The sequence below is a fragment of the Euprymna scolopes genome, chromosome 2 (assembly GCF_053919585.1).
Source record: "Euprymna scolopes isolate OS-2025 chromosome 2, ASM5391958v1, whole genome shotgun sequence".
Classification (NCBI taxonomy): Eukaryota; Metazoa; Mollusca; class Cephalopoda; order Sepiida; family Sepiolidae; genus Euprymna; species Euprymna scolopes.
The window spans coordinates 28,192,431-28,212,085 of NC_136483.1; the positions used below are offsets into that span (position 1 = coordinate 28,192,431).

The window sequence follows — 19,655 nt, forward strand, 5'->3', positions numbered from 1 at the left end:
CTATCATTTACTTAGCGAATTCACTAACACAGGCATAATAGTAAACTGTCGGCACACATAGTGGGTTGACATTTTAAAATTGTACTTACGTTAGCATAATGTTTAATGAGTTTGTTTCTAAATATAATTTCTAGTAATATACCAGATTATTGATGGACTCTGCAGGGCGTACCGTATGGCAATGCTCTAATGATTTATTGGCAGAGTCGACTATAAGATGAAATGACTTCTAAGAGAAAATCCATTACTAATAATAAAACAACTTACCGAGCCATCCGACAGCATGTGTATTGTTTGTGTACCGGATGGTTGGAAAGGGATCGTTCTCATTAACTGTACAGTGGATGATGTATCTAGACAGCATAAACCACCCAGTGCCGCCCGGACATGGTGATGAGTTGTGATATATCCAAAAGCTTCCCCAATTACTAAAAATAGCGAACACAGACGAAACAAATGTTAGCATATATTAATTATTGTAGAGAGACATTCGCGAAATATATGAAGCAAATTCGGCTAAATTAAAACATATATCTGCTATGCGTACTTTATATATATATATATATATATATATATATATATATATATATATATATATATATATATATATATATATATATGGCGGTTAAGCTATACTGAATATTCGGCGTTTCATCCACTCTAGGATTCCTCAGGCTTATGCACGAATTCTGTGGTTGTTTATCGTTTTTGTATGGCCCCTTCCTATCAGCCAATGGGCATGCATTTTATTGGACAAAGGGTTTGTTTTAAAACTAGGTTAGTGCTTTTTTTGTTAGTTTATATATAAATATATATATGTGTATATACATATATGCACATATATATACATATATATATATATACATCCATACATATATGTGTGGTCGTTTATCTATATTCATGTTTATTTAATTTATTTATTTTCTATTGTTTTTGTTAGTTTTAAAACTATTTTGTATCGCTATCTTAGAGTAAATTTTATTTTGTGACACAGTTATTTGCTATTTCTCTTCTATAGTTTAATAAATGCTTGGGTTCTTTAAAGTACAGGATAGCAAATTTTTCATGAAAGCATAATCTACATGGGTCGTCTAGATGCCTAAACGTAGTAGCTTGTCTTATTATTTTCCATTCTACTACCGACGAATGTCCGCTCTCTTTGAGTTCCCAGTATTTATTCGCTAGTGTTGTTTTTATACGGTGTTTTTTTATTGTTGAATGTACTTTTGTGGTCATAAAACCCGATACTATGACCACAAAAGTACATTCAACAATAAAAAACACCGTATAAAAACAACACTAGCGAATAAATACTTTGATATTATTGAATTTACGTTCTAAAATTGTGAGAAAAAAGGAGATTAAGTTAACAAGGGTTAATAAATCGTCGATTATTATTGCTTTATACCCTCAATTATTCATTAAGTCACTAGAAAGAAAATTCAAGTTGAAGCTTTGGGTCCAGTGTTATGTAAAATGGAACAGATCCCAGTAAATGAATAGATAAGTTTAAAAATATTTGGAAAAGCATAGGATCGAACCCAACAAGTAGGAGTTAAAAGATAATAGAGATATTCAATTTAGGAATGCAGCGATTGCTCATTCTTTTAGAAATAACTGGATATTAAATATATTAGTTACAGGAATTTACAATACGAGTTTAAAATAATGATGAAATAAATAGGTTATTTATGATACAATTCATTTAGGAATTTCTTTTTTTGCCAAAAGCGTGTTTGGACATGCAGAGGTAAAATCCACATGAATGAATGAATTTTATGTGGCGAGACACACTTTGGTGTCATAAAGAAAGATAATTCCCAATATATTAAGACAGGGATTGAAGTTAGAGAGGGTCGAAGATCGACTTAGTGAGACTCAAGGCAGAGTCGACGAGGGGTGAGTCGAGTGAGTTGAAACCCTCTTGAAGCGAAGAGGGGAAGATACAACAATGTAATTGAAGCTTGAATTCCTGATTCATCAATCAACCAGCTGGTAAAATAAAAGGATCATCATTTATATTTGTAAACTGTTTGTCTTCGTGTCTTCATTACAACAAAGAAACGTAGATGTTTTTATCTATCATCTTGTAAACGAACTTTATGCAACACCCTTCAAGTGTTAACTGTGTGTTCCTTCCGCAATCATCAAAAGTAATGTGCCCCTCCTCTTCTGAAGTAAAATGAACTGTATTTCACATCTCTCATAGCTCGTGAAAAAATATGACCCCACTCCAAAATAAAATCACCGTCGGCGTCGTGTTAACAGTATATAGATGTTATTCCGGTATAAATGTGTCCCCGACCATATAAACATCTATAAACACACGATATACACTGTCTCGATATATATTTCTCCCCACGAAAACATAACACCAGCCAGATCCCTAAAATACGAGAATAGCCGAAGAAAGGAGAACGGAATTGAAAGTAAGTGGTCAGTATATAAAGTCCTAGCATGGGAAAGAAGTGAACAAATTATTAGGTGTAATTATTGTAACGAAGAAGGCTACATACAGGGATTCTGTAGACGACGTGTCCAGGGAAACGGCAATGCCCCGTTCGCACGACGCCTAACGAACGGAACGAGAGGATATCGGCGCACAGGGTCGGTAATATGGAGGCACCAAATTCTGTTTCAATTAGGATAGAAGATAGAAGAAATAGAGCTCTGGTGGGTACGGAAGCAGAGGTATTAGTGATAAAGAGCAGGATTTACGAATCGCTTAGACAGAGATATGAAATATAAATGAAAGTGTAAATTTAAGGACTTCTAATGGCTCTGCATTGATGATAAATGAGTTTTCCCGATTGAGGGTGCGAATAAGAAAATCAGTCATCATGACTAATTATGAAGACTCTCAATAGAAGTATAACACTGGGCCATGATTATTAGCTCATGCAAAATGGGATGAGAATGTATTTAGGGGCACAACGAATATATAGTTTTAGAGCAAGATGCTCATATTTCATCAATAGTTAGATTAGCTCAGAAACTTAAAATCCCAGAACTTGCATACGTGCAGGACTTGTACGAGTTTTAGAAATGGGGGAAGAAAGGAATTTGAAATAGCAATGGATACATTAGCAATAGTGGCATGTCAGTAACTAATGCGGTAGTGAGAATTATTAGAAATTTTTCCGATATCGCCGACTCACTAATTCGTTTTACTAGGAAACATGCACGTTTTCAATGGAACGACGCATGACAGGCTCCCTTTGATAGCCTTAAAACTAAATTCGCAGAGATGGTAATTCTGGCTTATCTTGATCCAACTGAGAGATACAAGCTATATGAGCCTCCAATCATTTGACTGTAGTAATGGTCTATGATCAGAGGGAGTGTAATTAGGTAAAAAAATAACAAAAATTATTTTTATCCCATAATCTAAGTTACATACTATAGACCAGAGAATGAAACATATGCTATACACTATGCCATTCATAAATTAAACCACAACTTACCCAGTTCAATGTTCATCATCTATACGGACCCTTAGAATACTTAGTGAACTTATACAAAACAATGCGTATGGTTGGCTATAATTGCATTATACAATACCTAAAAGGAAACGATACTGTTTCTGGGGATCTCTTATCACGCTCTGTGGATATGAGTCAAGACAATGATGATCCTCCAGTAGAGATAGTAGGAATTATCTAGTAAGTTCAATAAATTCGAATCTCTTTGGGCATCGTATCAGAATGCTGAGGATTCATCAGAAATACACGAACTTCCACATTATCAGCCGTAGGTTTAATTAGAAACAAGAAGCCAATAAGGAATTTTGGACTTGAAGATGCAAATAAAAAATGGCATAGTGTCCAGAAGAGAACAAGATAAATACATATTAATAGACGAAATAGTCTATTAATTATCTCAACCCAACGACGAAACATTGATTAGATGTAGGAAAAGAGTACTCAAGCAATATCATGACGCCAGTGGCAACATGGCCGTGGAGATGACGTTTCACACAATTAAACCAGAATATTTTTGTCCGTGTTTACTTAAGGAGGAAAATAAATACATAAGCAAATGTATTCCGTGCCAAACTACAAATTTGAGGAAATAACAATCTCAAATGCAGAAGTGTCGACATCAACGCGAGAATTCAGAAGAGAAATTTAACGTTCCGTTGATGAAGCGCCGTATTGCGACACGTTGTATTAAATCAGAAGACGTTAATAGCACAGGTGCGGATAGTCACGTAATTAGTACACGTTCAAGTCTTATAGATAATAGTAGGGTCGATACAGATGTAAATAAGGATAGAACTGAGGCCCGGAAAATTAACAAAGGACAAGAGAAAATGATGGCGATGAGAAGTATGCTCCTCAATACAGTAAGGTCACGAAAAATACTTGTTCTCTAATCGAGCTACGGTACCCCTCATCCTAAAATTTAGAAAAAGTAAAATCTTTTTCCTATTGAATCATATAACGAATGACATATGCAAAATAGTAGTGGCGTTTCGTTTCAAACATAGCATGTTAAATTTGTGAATAAAGTAAGAAAATTACAGAATTAAAATTGAGGGAGAGCACGTATGGGACTGTCAAGTGTCATTTATCCGATGTTAACTTAAAACTTTAGGCGCAGTTACATTGGAGTGTCTACCAATAAGATTGGAATGAATTTATTCCGTTATTAGGACAAAGACTGTTGTTTTTTGTTTGTTTGTTTGTTTGTGTTGTTGTTGTTTTCAGTTTTCTTCGAGGGGTCATGTGGTTATGCGGAAGAGACAGAGAGTAAAAAGTGGACCAAAGTTTTTGCGAACATGACAAAGAAAAATTGTTAAATAATAGTGTCAGGCAACGCCGGAATAGACAAGTTTGGAAATTAAAGTAACAAAATACTATTCAAATGATGCCAAGTTTTCCGAAAAAGAGCAAGGAGGAAGCATTTCTCTCTAAGGCAACGTTTAAATAGCTTTACAGGGTGAACAGAAAGTCCTTGGACCATTTTTAGTTTTAAAATTAAATATTGTTAAACTCACTTTTTCGCTTTTCGAATAAAGTATGTATTTAGTCTAACTATTGATCTAATTATTTTCAACAAAAATATTAAAATAATTTTGTTTAAACTTTCAGAAAAATGAGCAAACAAGAGGTCATAATTCAGCTTCATTGCGCGGGAAGGACAAACTCAGAGATTATTAAGCTCTTGAAAGTGGTTAAATCCACCGTGTACCATGTTGTGAACAGATTTAAGGAACTTGGTACATCTGAAGACCGTCCTAGGAGTGGAAGACCTCGCACTGCTCGAACAAAGAAGGTGATTAAAGCTGTCCGAGAGAGGGTAAGGAGGAACCCGAAGAGATCTGCAAGACAAATGGCTAAAGACATGAATGTGAGCGTGACCTCGATGAGAACCATCGTAAAAAACAATCTCCAGTTGCCCCCCTACAAGATGAATAAGAGACAGTACCTCACACCTGCCCAAAAGCACAAGATACTTGAAAGAGCAAAGCTTCTTCTTGGAGAACTGAAGGCTGGCACGGCAGAGCGAGAGATCGTTTTTTCTGATGAAAAACTCTTCACAATTGAAGCGACTGTTAATAATAAGCACGACAGAGTTTACGAAATATCTTCAGCAGACATTGATGACTCCGTGAGAATAGTTTTCCGCCGACAAAAGCCGTCTTCCTTCATGGTGTGGGCTACAGTCTCCAAATCTTGGAAGTCGCTTCTGATTTTCGTGGAGCAGGGGGTTAAGATCAACACAGATCGCTACATTAACGATATTTTGGTTCCAGCATTTGAAGAGATGAAGAAACACTTCAAAGATCAGCCTTTCACCTTCCAACAAGATGGAGCACCATCCCACACCTCCAGAAAAACTCAGGACTGGTGCCAACGTCGTTTTCCAAGATTCTGGAGTAAGGAGATTTGGCCTCCTGCATCGCCTGATTTGAATCCCATGGATTTTTCGGTGTAGTCTTTGTTGGAGGCAAAGGTCTGTTCTCTTGCTCATCCAAGTGTTGATGCTTTGAAGACATCTCTTCTGAGTTAATGGGCTAAAATACCTCAGGAAACGCTGCGTGCCTCGGTTGGTAACTTCAGACAGAGAATTGAACGTCTAATCGAAAGGAAGGGACATCACATTGAAAATAAATAATTTGAATTTATTCTTCGTTTCCTAACTTATAATTTTCATTCATGTTTAATTTATATTTTTGTAATTTTCTATTAATAAACCACTTTTGAATTGGTCCAAGGACTTTCTGTTCACCCTGTATAAGCATGGGAGCTACTTCCAGTTGCAGCCTTTTAGCACTATATTATTGTCGGGGCTAATTACTTTACTAGAATCAAGTTTTTAAGTCTAATCTTTATAATTCAATTTCAGTCTGAAAAGTCTTCACGTAGCATTATCAAAAATCTCTGCTGCTGTTCTCTAAAGATGGCGCTGTAAGCATATCATCTCGTGACTTTCGAATGTGTGGTTCTTATATTTCGATTTCTATGTTCTGCGAAGTTTCCGGATTTTGCTGCGGCAAATCAATGGTGTTCAACAAGATGTTCAATGGGATTATAGGATTTTGTTGTATTGATGGTCTCAGTCGGTTAGAATGTCGAACCCAAATGGAATTTTGGACATCTACTTTGTAAATGACATTTGCAGTTTGTCGTGCAATATGTCTTTGAGTTCATGCTACTGTATTGTTTCAGTAGTCACTAGCCAGGACTTGTGTACCAGGTAAGAAATTCCTTTGAACAGAACCACGGTTGGGATTGTACTGCCTGTTCATTTTTGTGTGTCTCCTGATAGAATGATGTTGTTTTGAACGTAAGATGTCAATGTGTAGTCAGATTTTCCGATTCATCAAGGATTCGGCAGGTGAGCAACCGTTTGGTGTGACAGGGTTTGATGTAGCTCTATAGCTTGTCAAAAAGGTTTCTAATATTTCTGATGTGCCCCTTCTCTAAGTTTTAAAATAGACTTTTTTAAAAGTATCTACATGATGTTCAACCTGCTTGTTTAGCTGTGAATGGAATGTTTGCATAGGAATATAGTTTATATTATTTTGGTTGCAGAAAGTGGAAACTTTGACTGAACTAAATGCAATGCCGTTGTCAGAGACAAAAGTCTCAGGATTTCTGAATCTGCAAACATTTTTTCTCAAGGTTAGAAATTGATTTTTAGAAGTAATGTGTGAAATTTGAAAAACATCTTAGGCCATTTGCTGTTGGCGTCTACAACAACAATAAATGATTGCCCATTCGTGGGTCCTAAAAAATCTGTGTGGCGGCTAAATCACGAAGAATCTTAAATAGACCATGAAGAAAGTGTAGATTTTCGAGGTGAATTGGCTGCTAGCTGGCATTTGGTGCAAGGGTGTACGAGGCCTTCCAGCTGTTTATCAATATTTGGTCAATACATATATAAGCACGTGATAAAGCCGTCATACTACTGACGCGATGGTGTCCAAAATGGAATTGTTTGAAGATCCTATTTGGGAAGGATGAAGGGATGATGACCTGTTCCGCAAAACGATTTACATCATCAATTTCGGATAGGGAAGATTTCAATTGGAAGAATTGTAGTAACTGCTTATTTGAGGATACTGTTTGCAATTTGTACGGCTGTAGCTGATGATTTTCTGCATTAGAGGGTCAGAAATTGTGGCTTCTTTAATCGTGTCATGGGAATACCTTTCTCGGATAAAAAAATGCTTGTCAGAGGTTTGTGATTTGTGACTAATGTGAAATAACGCCCATGAACTACTTTATGGAATATATTATAATTAAAGTTTCTTTCTCTATTTCACCATAGTTCCTTTCTGCTGGTGTCATTGACCTAGATACATCCCGTCAGGAATGATTTGAGAGATCACGGCTCCAACGCCATTATCAGAGGCATTGGAAACTACAACAATGTTCAAAGATGGATTAGTGGAAAGTTCAGTAGAGTGGTCTGACGCAGTTTGATGCACGATTCCTGTTATTCCTTGCTTTACCTGTGGTCCGAAAAATAAAAGAAACAACACTTTTTGGGACCGGCGTTAGGTTTGCCGCCCCATTTCTGCTCGCTGTCTCCTGAAAGAAATCAACTTAAATAAACGGTGTTCGTTTTGATATTTGAGTCACGAATTCCGTAGGAAACGAATAAAATAAAAATTTAGTCGTAAAGTATTGTTTTTATAAAGATTAATTATTAAATAAACTCTTGACTACAGTATTTGCTATTCTACAGTAAATTTAAATAAAAAAAAATGTATATGCAATTTTTCTTTTTTTTTTTCAACATCGCAGAGATTGTAGTAGCGTGAGCAGTTCGCTCAGAAAAAAAGCTTTTGCAATGCAACATTGCCCCATTTTTTCTTTGCATTCTCTCTCTTTCGGTCAATGAGCTGGGGATGTAGCGTGGGTGGGCGGCCCAGACTCAACTCAACTCACCTCAAACTGCCAAAACTCGCTTCTGCTCACCTTCTGATGGGAAGGTAACGGGGTGACTCTGATGTGGTCTAGGGTTTCATTCAGCCAATCCATCTTCGCTAGGTCAAAATTGAATTAACACTGATTGGCCAATTTGGTAAAATTACTGGTACATATTAATTTAGTAATTTTTATCAAACGTTTCTCACACGGCGCAACTTTGAAACTTTTACCTCGGGTTCACCTTCTCCTTGACAAAAACTCAAAACAATAACTCACTACCATTTCTCGAATTACATGGGTTGATTAGTGAAACATTATGAGTATCAAAATATTAATATCAATCTCAAATTCGCTCATCTGAAGTCATTTTTTCTTATTTTGGTTTGAGTCACCAACGAAATAAATGGAACCAGCAAGGCAACCGGGTATTGTCCGGGATCGCTCACAAAATAAAAAGCCCACACAGCTGTATTTTAACAGTATTGATGTAAATTTCGACCATCACAAGTGGCTGAGCCACAGTACTGTTTTGACTCCAAAAGGAAAACGGTTGTATCTAAATAACTTTTGTGAGTGTTAGTCATTAGAAGCTACTTGGAGTCTTCATCGACTCTCAGTTGCAATAATGCGTTTGAAAAATCAATATTTGTAAAACAGATTCCACTATTTAACTTGGCAAAATGGTCTTCGGATACTATCAGGCGACATTGGTGCGTATCTAATTTAGTCTGGTAGAATAATCAGCACAGATGCGTAGTTTACTATTTGCTTTCCTGACAACAACAATAGGAACCACCCACCTCGAGTAGTTTGTTGATTCTAGTGCTCCAGCTTCCTGAAGAAGATTCAGTTCCTCTTCGAGTAGGTTGAGCTGAATAAGACACAGACTGTTTTGATACAATATTGAGTTTCTTTCAATTTTAAAGTGGCTTTGATCTTCTGACACATAGCATGTCCCAGTGAATTGTTTGTCCCGAAAAGATACAGAACAATTAAGTTTGAGGCAAATGTCGTTTCCAAATGCGTTCTGGGCAATATGTTTCGTTTTTAGTAAATCAGCTTCGCCAATTTTTGTCTATCAGTGAAATCAGGTTGATATCAGATGTAGTATAAAATTGGAGCGAACCGATATTTCGTTTAAACTGACGTTGATATATTTTCTGTGGGATTTGAAATCTACCTTGAAATTAGCATACATTGAATTTTATTTTATCCGCTAATTCATGTTTTCATAAGTTTCTGAAGAGGACGCTTCACAGAACGTCTGAAACGCGTTAAAAACGATTTCAATTATTTAAAAACATTATTACAATGATCTAAACATAATTCTCAATAAAATCAAGACACGGAATAATAAAATAATGTCAAAAAATACACACACACACACACATATATATATATACATACACACGTTAAATCATTTTAGTTTATCCTTTACCCCACATTTTCCTGTACATATATTTTATTATAATTGTAAATTAATCCTTCCCAGGGTCATTATAAATTTTAATTTCTCCCCCATATTTTCTTTTATAAAAAAAGTTTGAAAATGCCATCGTTGGCCCCTGATAAGGATGGCGAAAGACGTGAAGGGTTTATAAGATATATATATATATATCGGAAAAAAAGAATTCTTATAAACCCTAGACGTCTTTCGCCATCCTCATCAGGGGCCAACGATGGCATTTTCAAACTTTATATATATATGTAAAATACACCAAGCCTCAAAGGAAAAGAAAGAGAAAACGATAAAAATCGCCCCTGATAATAATCGGGTGCGCCGTTAGAAAGCGCTTGAGAAGAATATGACGGCACAGAAATTTTTAGGCGCCATTTTTTATAATATGACAGCTGAAATTAAAAAGACCACTCGGCGAATCGAAAAGATATCCAGAAAAATCGGAAAAAAGAATAACTCTGTAGTGTTCAATCTGACGTGCTTATATATATATATATATATATATATATATATATATATATATATATATATATATGCACATATATATATAGTAAGTTATAAAAATATATATGGCAATTAAGCTACACAGAATATTCCGCGTGTCATTTTCGTGAGGATTCGTAGCTTAATTGCCATATATATTTTTATAACTTACTACCTTGCTTTACCTATGGATTGAGCACTGTTGAAGTAAATACTGAAAATTTACGCAATAAATTATATTTTCGTATATCAATTTATGTGATTAGATGAAGTAGTCATATATATATATGCATATATATATATATATATATATATATATATATATATATATAGTGAGAATATTTGGTATTTACGAAATTTATAATTATATTAATTTTTTTTTACACGGTGGTCACCACTTATCAAGGCCCGGAAGCCACTCAGGGATAAGGGTTATTGCAAGTACAGTACGTTGGTGTGGAGATTTAATGAAGTGTTTACTTAAGATGGCGGTTAATTAGGAATTTGTTAACGTTGGACTTGAAGACATCCAAGTTTTAGTCAGATGGGAAGCAGGCAGACGGAACAGAGTTGTTTAGTGTCTCGGAAATGATTTAAAAGGTTTAATGAGCATACTATGGATGCAATGCCACATTTGAAAATGCAAATATTTTGATTTGAAGTGTGTTTGTTTCAAAGAATAAAAATCATGCAATATATTTTCTATCAAAATTAAAATCTAAAGATACAGAATCTAACTATAGTAATTTATGTCTTCGTAAGGGAAATAAATGTAGGGCAAACTGCTCTGCTCAAGGAGTTTTCTTTACCCGCCTTTATATATTTAATTATTAAAACGAACGTTTTAATATATTCATTCATTGATATGCGAGCGATTTCATGCAGTTAAAAAAATTGGATATTCTTTTGAAAAAAAAAGGGCTTAATTAATTACCTTAATAGGGTATATCGAATGGAACATTACCCCTGCAAAATTAAACATTAAACATTCACTGCTCAAGGTCACTTAATTTTTAACATTTTGTACTCATCTGTCAGTAGCTCAGACGTTAACTACGCTGGATGGATAAGTAACAACTGAGGCTAGAGTGATAAACGTTCTGGTTTCGTTTCTAGGGGGTTATACATTATTTTTTATAATTTTTTAAATCATTAATATATATCGGTTAATAATCATAGAGAATTGGCTCTATAATAATAAATAAGAAATCTGCATTAATTAATATATAGTATATATATGCGTGTTTTACAACCGAGCAACGTCGAGTGACTTAATAAATCAAAATTTATCTATCTATCTATCTATCTATCTATCTATCTATCTATCTATCTATGATACAAAAGGAACTTTCTCTGCGCGTGTGTTGGTAGGGTGTGTGTGAGTTCGTTCCGTATGTACTCCGAAACGGCTAGGCTGATCGTTATGAAAATTCATACAAATGTACTTTAATGTATCTGGCAGTGTTCTTAGATAGGTTTTGTATCAAAATGCTCTTCGTTAAGTATAGATAATCGATAATCAAAAAAATGAAAGGAGGAAACGGAATTTTGACCAAAGTTAACATTTCATACAACCTAACATCACAAGTGCTTTTGAAGAGTTTTTTTTTTACCACAAAAGCAGTGAGGCCAGGCATATAAAATTAACAGTAGGTTCTTTATATTACACGTGCACGGTCGAAGTGAATGTTCTGTTTAGAGCACAATTGTACCATGATACTTGACTTTTGTATTTTAAATTTTAATTCAAAACAAATATGTTTAAAAAATTAACAATATGTTCTCTACAATGCAATGTAGACTACAATCTATTGTGGGTTGCCACAGCGGGGACGAATGTTAAGCTTCCTCTCAGAGCATCGTGATGCGTCCTCAAGTTAGAAAGGTAATCAATCGATTTGATAGAAGAATGGGCGATTTCTTCGATTTCGATGATAAAAATATAGGAGTATGAAACATTCGTTGATCATCATTCAACTCTTGGTAACGTAGTGTCTTCTTGCTAGTATGATTATATTTATATATATTATTTCTTTTAACATAAAAATGCGTTGCTTTTTTACTTTATTATTTCGTTGATTTCAAAAGTGTTCGAATATATATAGTATTCAATAAATAAAACAAAAATGAAAATATATGCCTACATTTCATAATTACATAAAAGCTAGGAACTCTCGAACGTAAAGGCGAAAACTAGAACCAGTTAATGTTGCTTGACAAAAGAAGTAATTGTAAACATCATATTAAAGCGAAGCAACTCCGGATTGCTTATTCATAATTTTATCTTTTTGAAATAATGATTTAGTTCTTATATTATTTAATTAATTATAATAATAAACAAATTAAATATAAATATGATTAATATATTAGATATAAACACGATTAACATTAATGATTAATAATAAAAAAATGTAAAGTACAAATTAATTTGTATATTATTCGTTTTTCTTTAAAAGGTAAGAAGAGACTCACTATTTTCAATAATAAAAAATTTCAAAAATTGAAATTCGTAAAAAAAAATCTATTGAAAATGAAATATTTCATGAGTGATTTAAATTATTTTTTACTTAATAGTTCCTCCAAGAAATTATGTTAGTCTGTTCCGTGTTACGTACACGAAAACAAAAATTAGATTTTGAAGCCTGATTTGGGTTGTATTCTCGGCCGCTTACAACATAGAATTAGAACAATGCTGCCAACAGGTTTTATAAATATATTATGAAGAAGTAAGAAAAGCAAGTCAGTTAAAAAAAAGCAATATGCTAACATTGATATGTTACAAAAAATGTATTTGTTTATCTTAAAACAAATATATACACCAGAATGATATGATCCCAAGAAAGAGATTATATACTTAAAGTAGCTGAGCGGTCTTGCTTCAATTCGAGTAATAAATTTGGTATATCCTACTATGAAAGAGTATTGTAATCATTTCTCCCAAATGTCTCTATCAGCGAGTATTTATTGCTTAATCAGCCAATCACAATATTGCAGGAGGAAGGATCTGAATGTACTTATATTCATTACATCAACTCTCCCTGATTTAAATTTTATCTTTGAAATTTAGCTTTAATATCTTAACTTTTTAGAGTTTTGGCATAGTCTATTTACATTTTTCTGAGCTTTTCTGACTCCAACTTTGCTATGGTAACCTTTGACCCACTGGTATTTCTAGCTTTGAGTTCAGGGATACCTCTATGGGAGAATTCTGACTTATCGGGGCAGGAATTTCAAACGAATCATATAGTATATTCATTGGTATCTCTTCGGTACATTCCGTGACCTCTGTAGTGTGCCTTGGTCTCAACTGATTCCAATGTCTTTTGTATGGAAATTTGTTTCCTGTTATGTCATATATAACCTGCTAAATTCGTTTGGTCACTATTCCCTATTTAAAAACATTATTTCAAGATTTTGAAAAAAAAACAAAACTTTGTCCACTGGCCTATAGACTTTAGTTGTATGCTTTACTTTATTTGACAGTGTCTTCGCTGTAATGGGCAACATCCTATCAAATACACAGTGTATTTTGCTCGCGAATATTAACTCTGCTGGCGATAACTGTGACGTCGAATTCAGATTTGATGTAATTCTGCTACTACCAAAAATGTCTAAATACGTCTTTCATTTGTGTCTACGCACTTGGTTTATATTCAGAACTCCTTTAAATGCACCCCTCCCCCAAACTCTTGCCATTCCGTTATATCTCGAATTGTAAACTGGCAGCATTTCGGAAATTCTTTCCCAGGATTCCATTGTTGCTGACTATGGTCTTCGGATGTCCAAAGCGACTAAAAATTTCATTTAGCGCATTTATTTTATTTGTTATCGTCAGATGTCTGCACTTAATAATTTCTAATCACTTTATGAAATTGTCCACGACGACAAAATAAAATAAATAAAATCCATTCATTGGGTTTGCATAATCGATATGCAATCGCGTCCATGGGACATCCATTTTTGGCCATGGCTGAATTGTTACTGGCGGATTCTTTGCTGCCAATTAGCATCAGCAACATTGTTTCACAATCACGCCTATGTCCTGATCCATCCTCGGCCAATACGTGTAACATCTCATTAACGATTTCATTCGGGAAATCCTCGGATAGACCGTGAAGAATTTTTTGAGTACTTTCTTCTGCAGAGTAGCTAGCATTACTACTATATTTGTGTGTAGCAATACGCGATCAGATATAGAAAAATGACGCACTATTCAATCTTTATTTTTACCGTTCCACCAGACTTGTTTTTTTGTTGTTGTTGTTGCTGTGGTTGTTGTTGTTTCCATTTTACTGATTAAATCATGATTCTCCGCTACTTTTTCACATCTTATAGCGTGACCTGAAATTCTCTAATCGTATTGCATAATAGTTGACAATTTACTTTCATCTTTTACCGCCGTTTTACTGTTTTGCCGAGTGTCTTCAAACATTTAGGTATCATTCTTGAAAACTGTTGTGTCATGGAACAACAGTGAAAATAAGAACAATCAAGTCGAGGTTCGGTTTAAGAAACAAGTGTATTAACAATAATGTACAAAGACAGGAAAGCGTGTATATCTGCTGGGAATTCGGCTAGGAGTTGAAATACAGTCGCATCTCTCTCACTAGTATTGGAATTACTAGCGCTATTTATAGTGCTAATCGGTGTAAATTCCTCTGTTCAAGGAAGGCCGGTATAACAACCCCCCCTCCGCTTTGAAAATATCCCGTCTAGGATTAATAACGTTTTTGTTTTGGGATCACCCTAATCAATTCTGTTGATTTCCGTTTTCTATTTGATCTTCTGTTCTCTGGAGCTGTCTCTGGGATGGGCACCTGAAAAGTATCAAACACTGTGTCCATGATGTCCTCCTCGGCCGATCTGGTCACCTCACTGTTTAAGTATCTTTTCCGAATTTGGTTAGTGTGACGTTTGTGCACGAAGTCTGGTCCCTTAATCATGTAGACCATGTTGCCTATTTGTTTCTCAACAATGCCGGTCTCCCAGAAAGTCTTATTATTTTTGTAAATCTTGTAGAAGACTCTTTCGCCAACTTTATACCGTTTTTTTTTTTTTGTTATCGGTTTTTAGGTTTGTCCTATCCTGGTTTGGTAACAATTTATGAAAAATCGATCTAAACTTGCGTCCGAACATAACCCCAGAAGGTGTCTTCGACATTTCGATGTTTGCATTCGAAGTGACTCTGTAGATTTGTAAAAACTGTTGGATTGACTTATCCGTCGGCGACCCACTAGTTTTTTTCAGAGCTCTCTTGAATGTGTCAACGAATTTCTCTGCTTGTCCATTACTTCTTGGGTGGTATGGCGGAATGGTTATATACTTGATTAGATGATCCTCGCAAAAATGTTTAAATTCGGTAGACGTAAATTGCGTTCCATTATCTGTAATAATGCTGTCTACTACTCCAAGCCTAGCGAATAGTTCATACAGGAAGTTGGTAGTTACCTCGGATGTGGGATTCTTACATTTTAATACTTCCGGTCATTTAGATAGGCCGTCTACAACAATGAGATAGTAGAACTCATCTAGCGGTCCTGCAAAATCTAAATGAATCCTAGACCAAGGCCGGTCCGGTTTTGCCCACGATCGTAATTGAGCTTTCATGGCTAATTCGCATCCTCTTCACTCCCTGATTTTTCCTTCTATATCCTTATCCAATTTGGCCAATAAACGAAAGACCTCATAAGGCTTTTCATTCTTGATATACCTGTATGTCCTACATGGAATTCCTTGAGCATTCTTTTCTGTAATGTCGCAGGAATTAAGACCCTGTCGCTATATAACAGGACGTTACCGCAAATTGAATAAATTTCTTCATCCATTTCGTTATTGTTGATTCTTTCTTTCGTGCGTATAATAAATTCGTCCACCTCTGCCTTACTCTTAATGTCAATAGTCACTGGAAGTTCTCTTATTGTGTCACATAACGTATTATTTACTTCCGCTTGAATGGCTGCTATTACCATATCCTTCAATGGTTCTGTCTGCTTAGGTATTAACCTCGATAACCCGTCTGCATGACCAAATTTTTAGATGTAGTAGTTCTTTTCGGCTGGCAAAAGTGATCGGGATGAATGTGCTTTGGGTTTCACTTTTCCATCATCTATTTTTGGTAAAATGCATGCTCCTATGCCATAGGAGCTGGCATCGCTTGCAACTATAATTTCACGCTTGAGATTATAATGTTCCAGAAACAAGTCAGACGTTAAAGTCTTTTAATTTCCTGAAATGCTTCTTCGCATTCTTTTTTGGTCTTTCATTAACAGTTCATTTAAAGGCAACCTTAGTTTATGCATATTTTGTAAGAAAAAAAATGTAAGGAAAAATTCAAGATGGCGCCCGACTCTCTCTTTAACACGGTAAGATATCCTCAACACGGCACAAGAAGCAACAGCCACACGATTCCCCAGCCAACTCAATCGTCACTCCCCCACGTCTTTCCCTTCACCCGCTTTTATCGTCGTTCTAGGTCGGCTAAATTTGCATATTCCGAGAATTCGTGTGACTTTGCGAGACATCATACTTTACAAAAGACGGCGGTCGCCATCTTGGTCCCTCTTTTCTATTTTTGGTCGGTAACGCTGAGCTGGTCTCGAGGTAAGTCTTTTTCCCCTCATCCGTCTCTCCCACGTACCCACACAACACGCAAACACGCGGGCGCTTATCTCCTGGATGCACGTTACATATTTGGCATAAATACATTGTAATAATTTGCCAAACCTAAGAAACTCGGTAAAGACGCAATATTTTCTGGAGCGGGCATATTCTTTATTGCACTCGATCTATCTGGATCCGGCTTTCTTCCATGTCTATCGATGATTTGCCCCAAGTATTTTCTCCATGAAAATGTACATTTTTCCTGTTTTACTTTAAATCCACAATTCTGGATCCGTTTGAATACTTGGTTTACATGAGCTTTGTGTGGTTCTTTGCTAGCGCTTTTCGTCCAGGTACCCTACTGCGAAATCCAACCCATTTAACATAATGTCCATAATTTGCTGAAAAATCGCAGGGGCGTCTTTGACCCCCAAAAGAAGTCTGTTAAACTTGTACACTCCCTTAATACATAGCAACTTTGAACACTCCTCATCGACTGGAACTTGTAAGTACGCGTCACTGAGGTTAATTTTAGAAAAATATTTCCCTCCACTCAGTTTCGTAAATATCTCTTCAGGGCTCGGAAGAGGATAATGATGATCTTGTAATGCTGTTAAAGCCTGTCGCGAAGTTGGCGCAAACCCGAATCTCTTTACTCTTCTTTTTGATGTAAACCGTTGGTGCAGCCCACTCACTGTGATCAATTTTTCCGATGACCCCCATGTTTTCGAGTCTTTCTAATTCACCGTCTATCTGTTTTATAGTGGCGTATGGAACATGTATTTTCTTTCTGAACACTGGCTGTTCATTCCTTTTATGTCAAATTTTGCTACCGCTTTTGTACACCTTCCCAAACCGCCTGAGAATACGTCTGGGAAATTCTCTTTCAACTCCCTCTTAAGTTTTTCTGCCTCCACACTAGAATCCCCAACCTTTTGGCAAAATGAGCTTAAAGGCAGATCCCATTGTTTAAACTTTTCGAATAGATCAGCTTCAAAGAGGTTGTTTGATTTTCGCATGACGAAAATTCTTGCTTTTTCCGCCCTTTTCTGGAAAAAATATTCCTCAATAATTCTCCTTCGAAGGTAATTATTTTCGCCACTGACGCTTCTCGCCGTTTTATGTGATTCATCATACTGGATACTCTGTATAATGGAAATATCAGACCCACTATCAAGCTTCCTTTCTTTTTTAACATTTTGACCTGTACATATTTCCGGATATTTTGTTCCTCAGGTTCAATTTTCGTAAGTTTAATGGATGTCTTTCTACCAGATATTTTCTATGCGATGCTTTATGCCCTTTCTGGTGGCAGTTGTCACATTGTTTGAATTTGTAGGGACACTCATTGTACCAATATTTATTTCCACACCTCCAACATGGTCCAGATGGATCTTTTCCCTGTTTCTTTCTCTGGTTATTTTTTGAAGTCGAATTTTTCTTTTGATGGATCTTTTTAATATGCGACACTCCGCTTTCCTCTATGTCACGATTGTCTTGTTTCAACGCAATAAACCGTTCACAGTCTTCCGCTAAGTTTTGTAGCTTTAAATTCGGTTCGTTTTCGAGTTTATTTAAAGCACGACGCCTGATTTCAGCGTCTTTATTTAAGACCAGCCCTTGCACAAATATTAAACATTTAAAATTATCTGCTGATAATTCCACCAGTTTAAAATCGTCGCAATGCTTGTTAACTATACTTGCATAAGTAGTGTAGTCGTCCTCCTCTCTAGTAACCTTCATACATTTATATCGCCTATGGAAAAGAGATGTTTTTGCAGAAAACAGTTCTGTAAGTAGCGTAACTGTTTCTTGGAAGCTCAACTCACTGGTCTTTATTGGAAAATAAAATTCACGAACTTTGTATGCTCGGCTGTTTCCAATTTCCTTAGCAAAAGCCTAACTTTTTTCGCATCTTACCAGGTACTACAATCCTCATATCGTTTATAGTACTAGACGAAAGTGACATCGTCTTCTGGATTATAATTGAAATTTTCAATAGCGGCCTACACAGCTGTTTGAGAAAATGCGTTATGATTATCATCCGCTTTAGTTAACTGTGTCGCCTCCAGAATTTTTCTTTGTTCCTCCTGTGTTTTTATCAATATTTCCTCGAAGCGTTTCTGTTGTTGAAGCATTTTTTTCAAATGCGTGTTTAAATCTCTCTTCTCTTCCTACTTGTTGTTGAATTTGCTACTTTTGCAACGCGAGATTTTGCTCTGCCTGGAATTGGAAGTATTCCAACAATGAATCTTTGAATTTCGCATCTATCATACGAATTCAGTTTACAATTCATGCTTGTATTAAATAAATATTCCTTAGTAAAAATAAAATCAACCAAGTTTTCTTTCCCAATTCTTTTGTTTGAAGAACAACAGTTTAGCAGTTCTTTTGGAACGTAATTTGTTGAACGCTATATTTCTAGTCTTACTAGAAATAATCCAGCGAAATAACATATGTTTAACATTTTTTATTATTTGCACGAGTTTTTACGTAGCAAAAATAAAATCCGTCGCTTTAAATATCCAACGAATTCATATGGGAAACTTTTAGTTTTTTTTTACCCTCTTTGCCTTTTGCAAAAATGACTTGATTCTTTACGTGTTTTGCTAAGCACAAATAACGTACGCGAATAATTATTTTTCACGATCTGTCTCTTTTTCTCTTTACAAAGTCAAGCGTGTTTTTTTTTTCAAATCCAAGATGTTATCGAAATAACGATAAGCTTA

The 19,655-nt window shown here is 35.5% G+C and overlaps 1 protein-coding gene across 1 annotated transcript in view; it reads right to left on the reverse strand.

Annotated features, from left to right (window-relative positions):
• Nucleotides 1–19,655, reverse strand: part of LOC145241468 (uncharacterized) — a 74,715-nt gene that overhangs the window by 6,977 nt on the left and 48,083 nt on the right. The window contains exon 5 of the mRNA XM_080104453.1: nucleotides 268–428. Coding sequence (XP_079960579.1) covers nucleotides 268–428 — 161 coding nt within the window. The remainder of the gene's footprint in view (nucleotides 1–267; nucleotides 429–19,655) is intronic.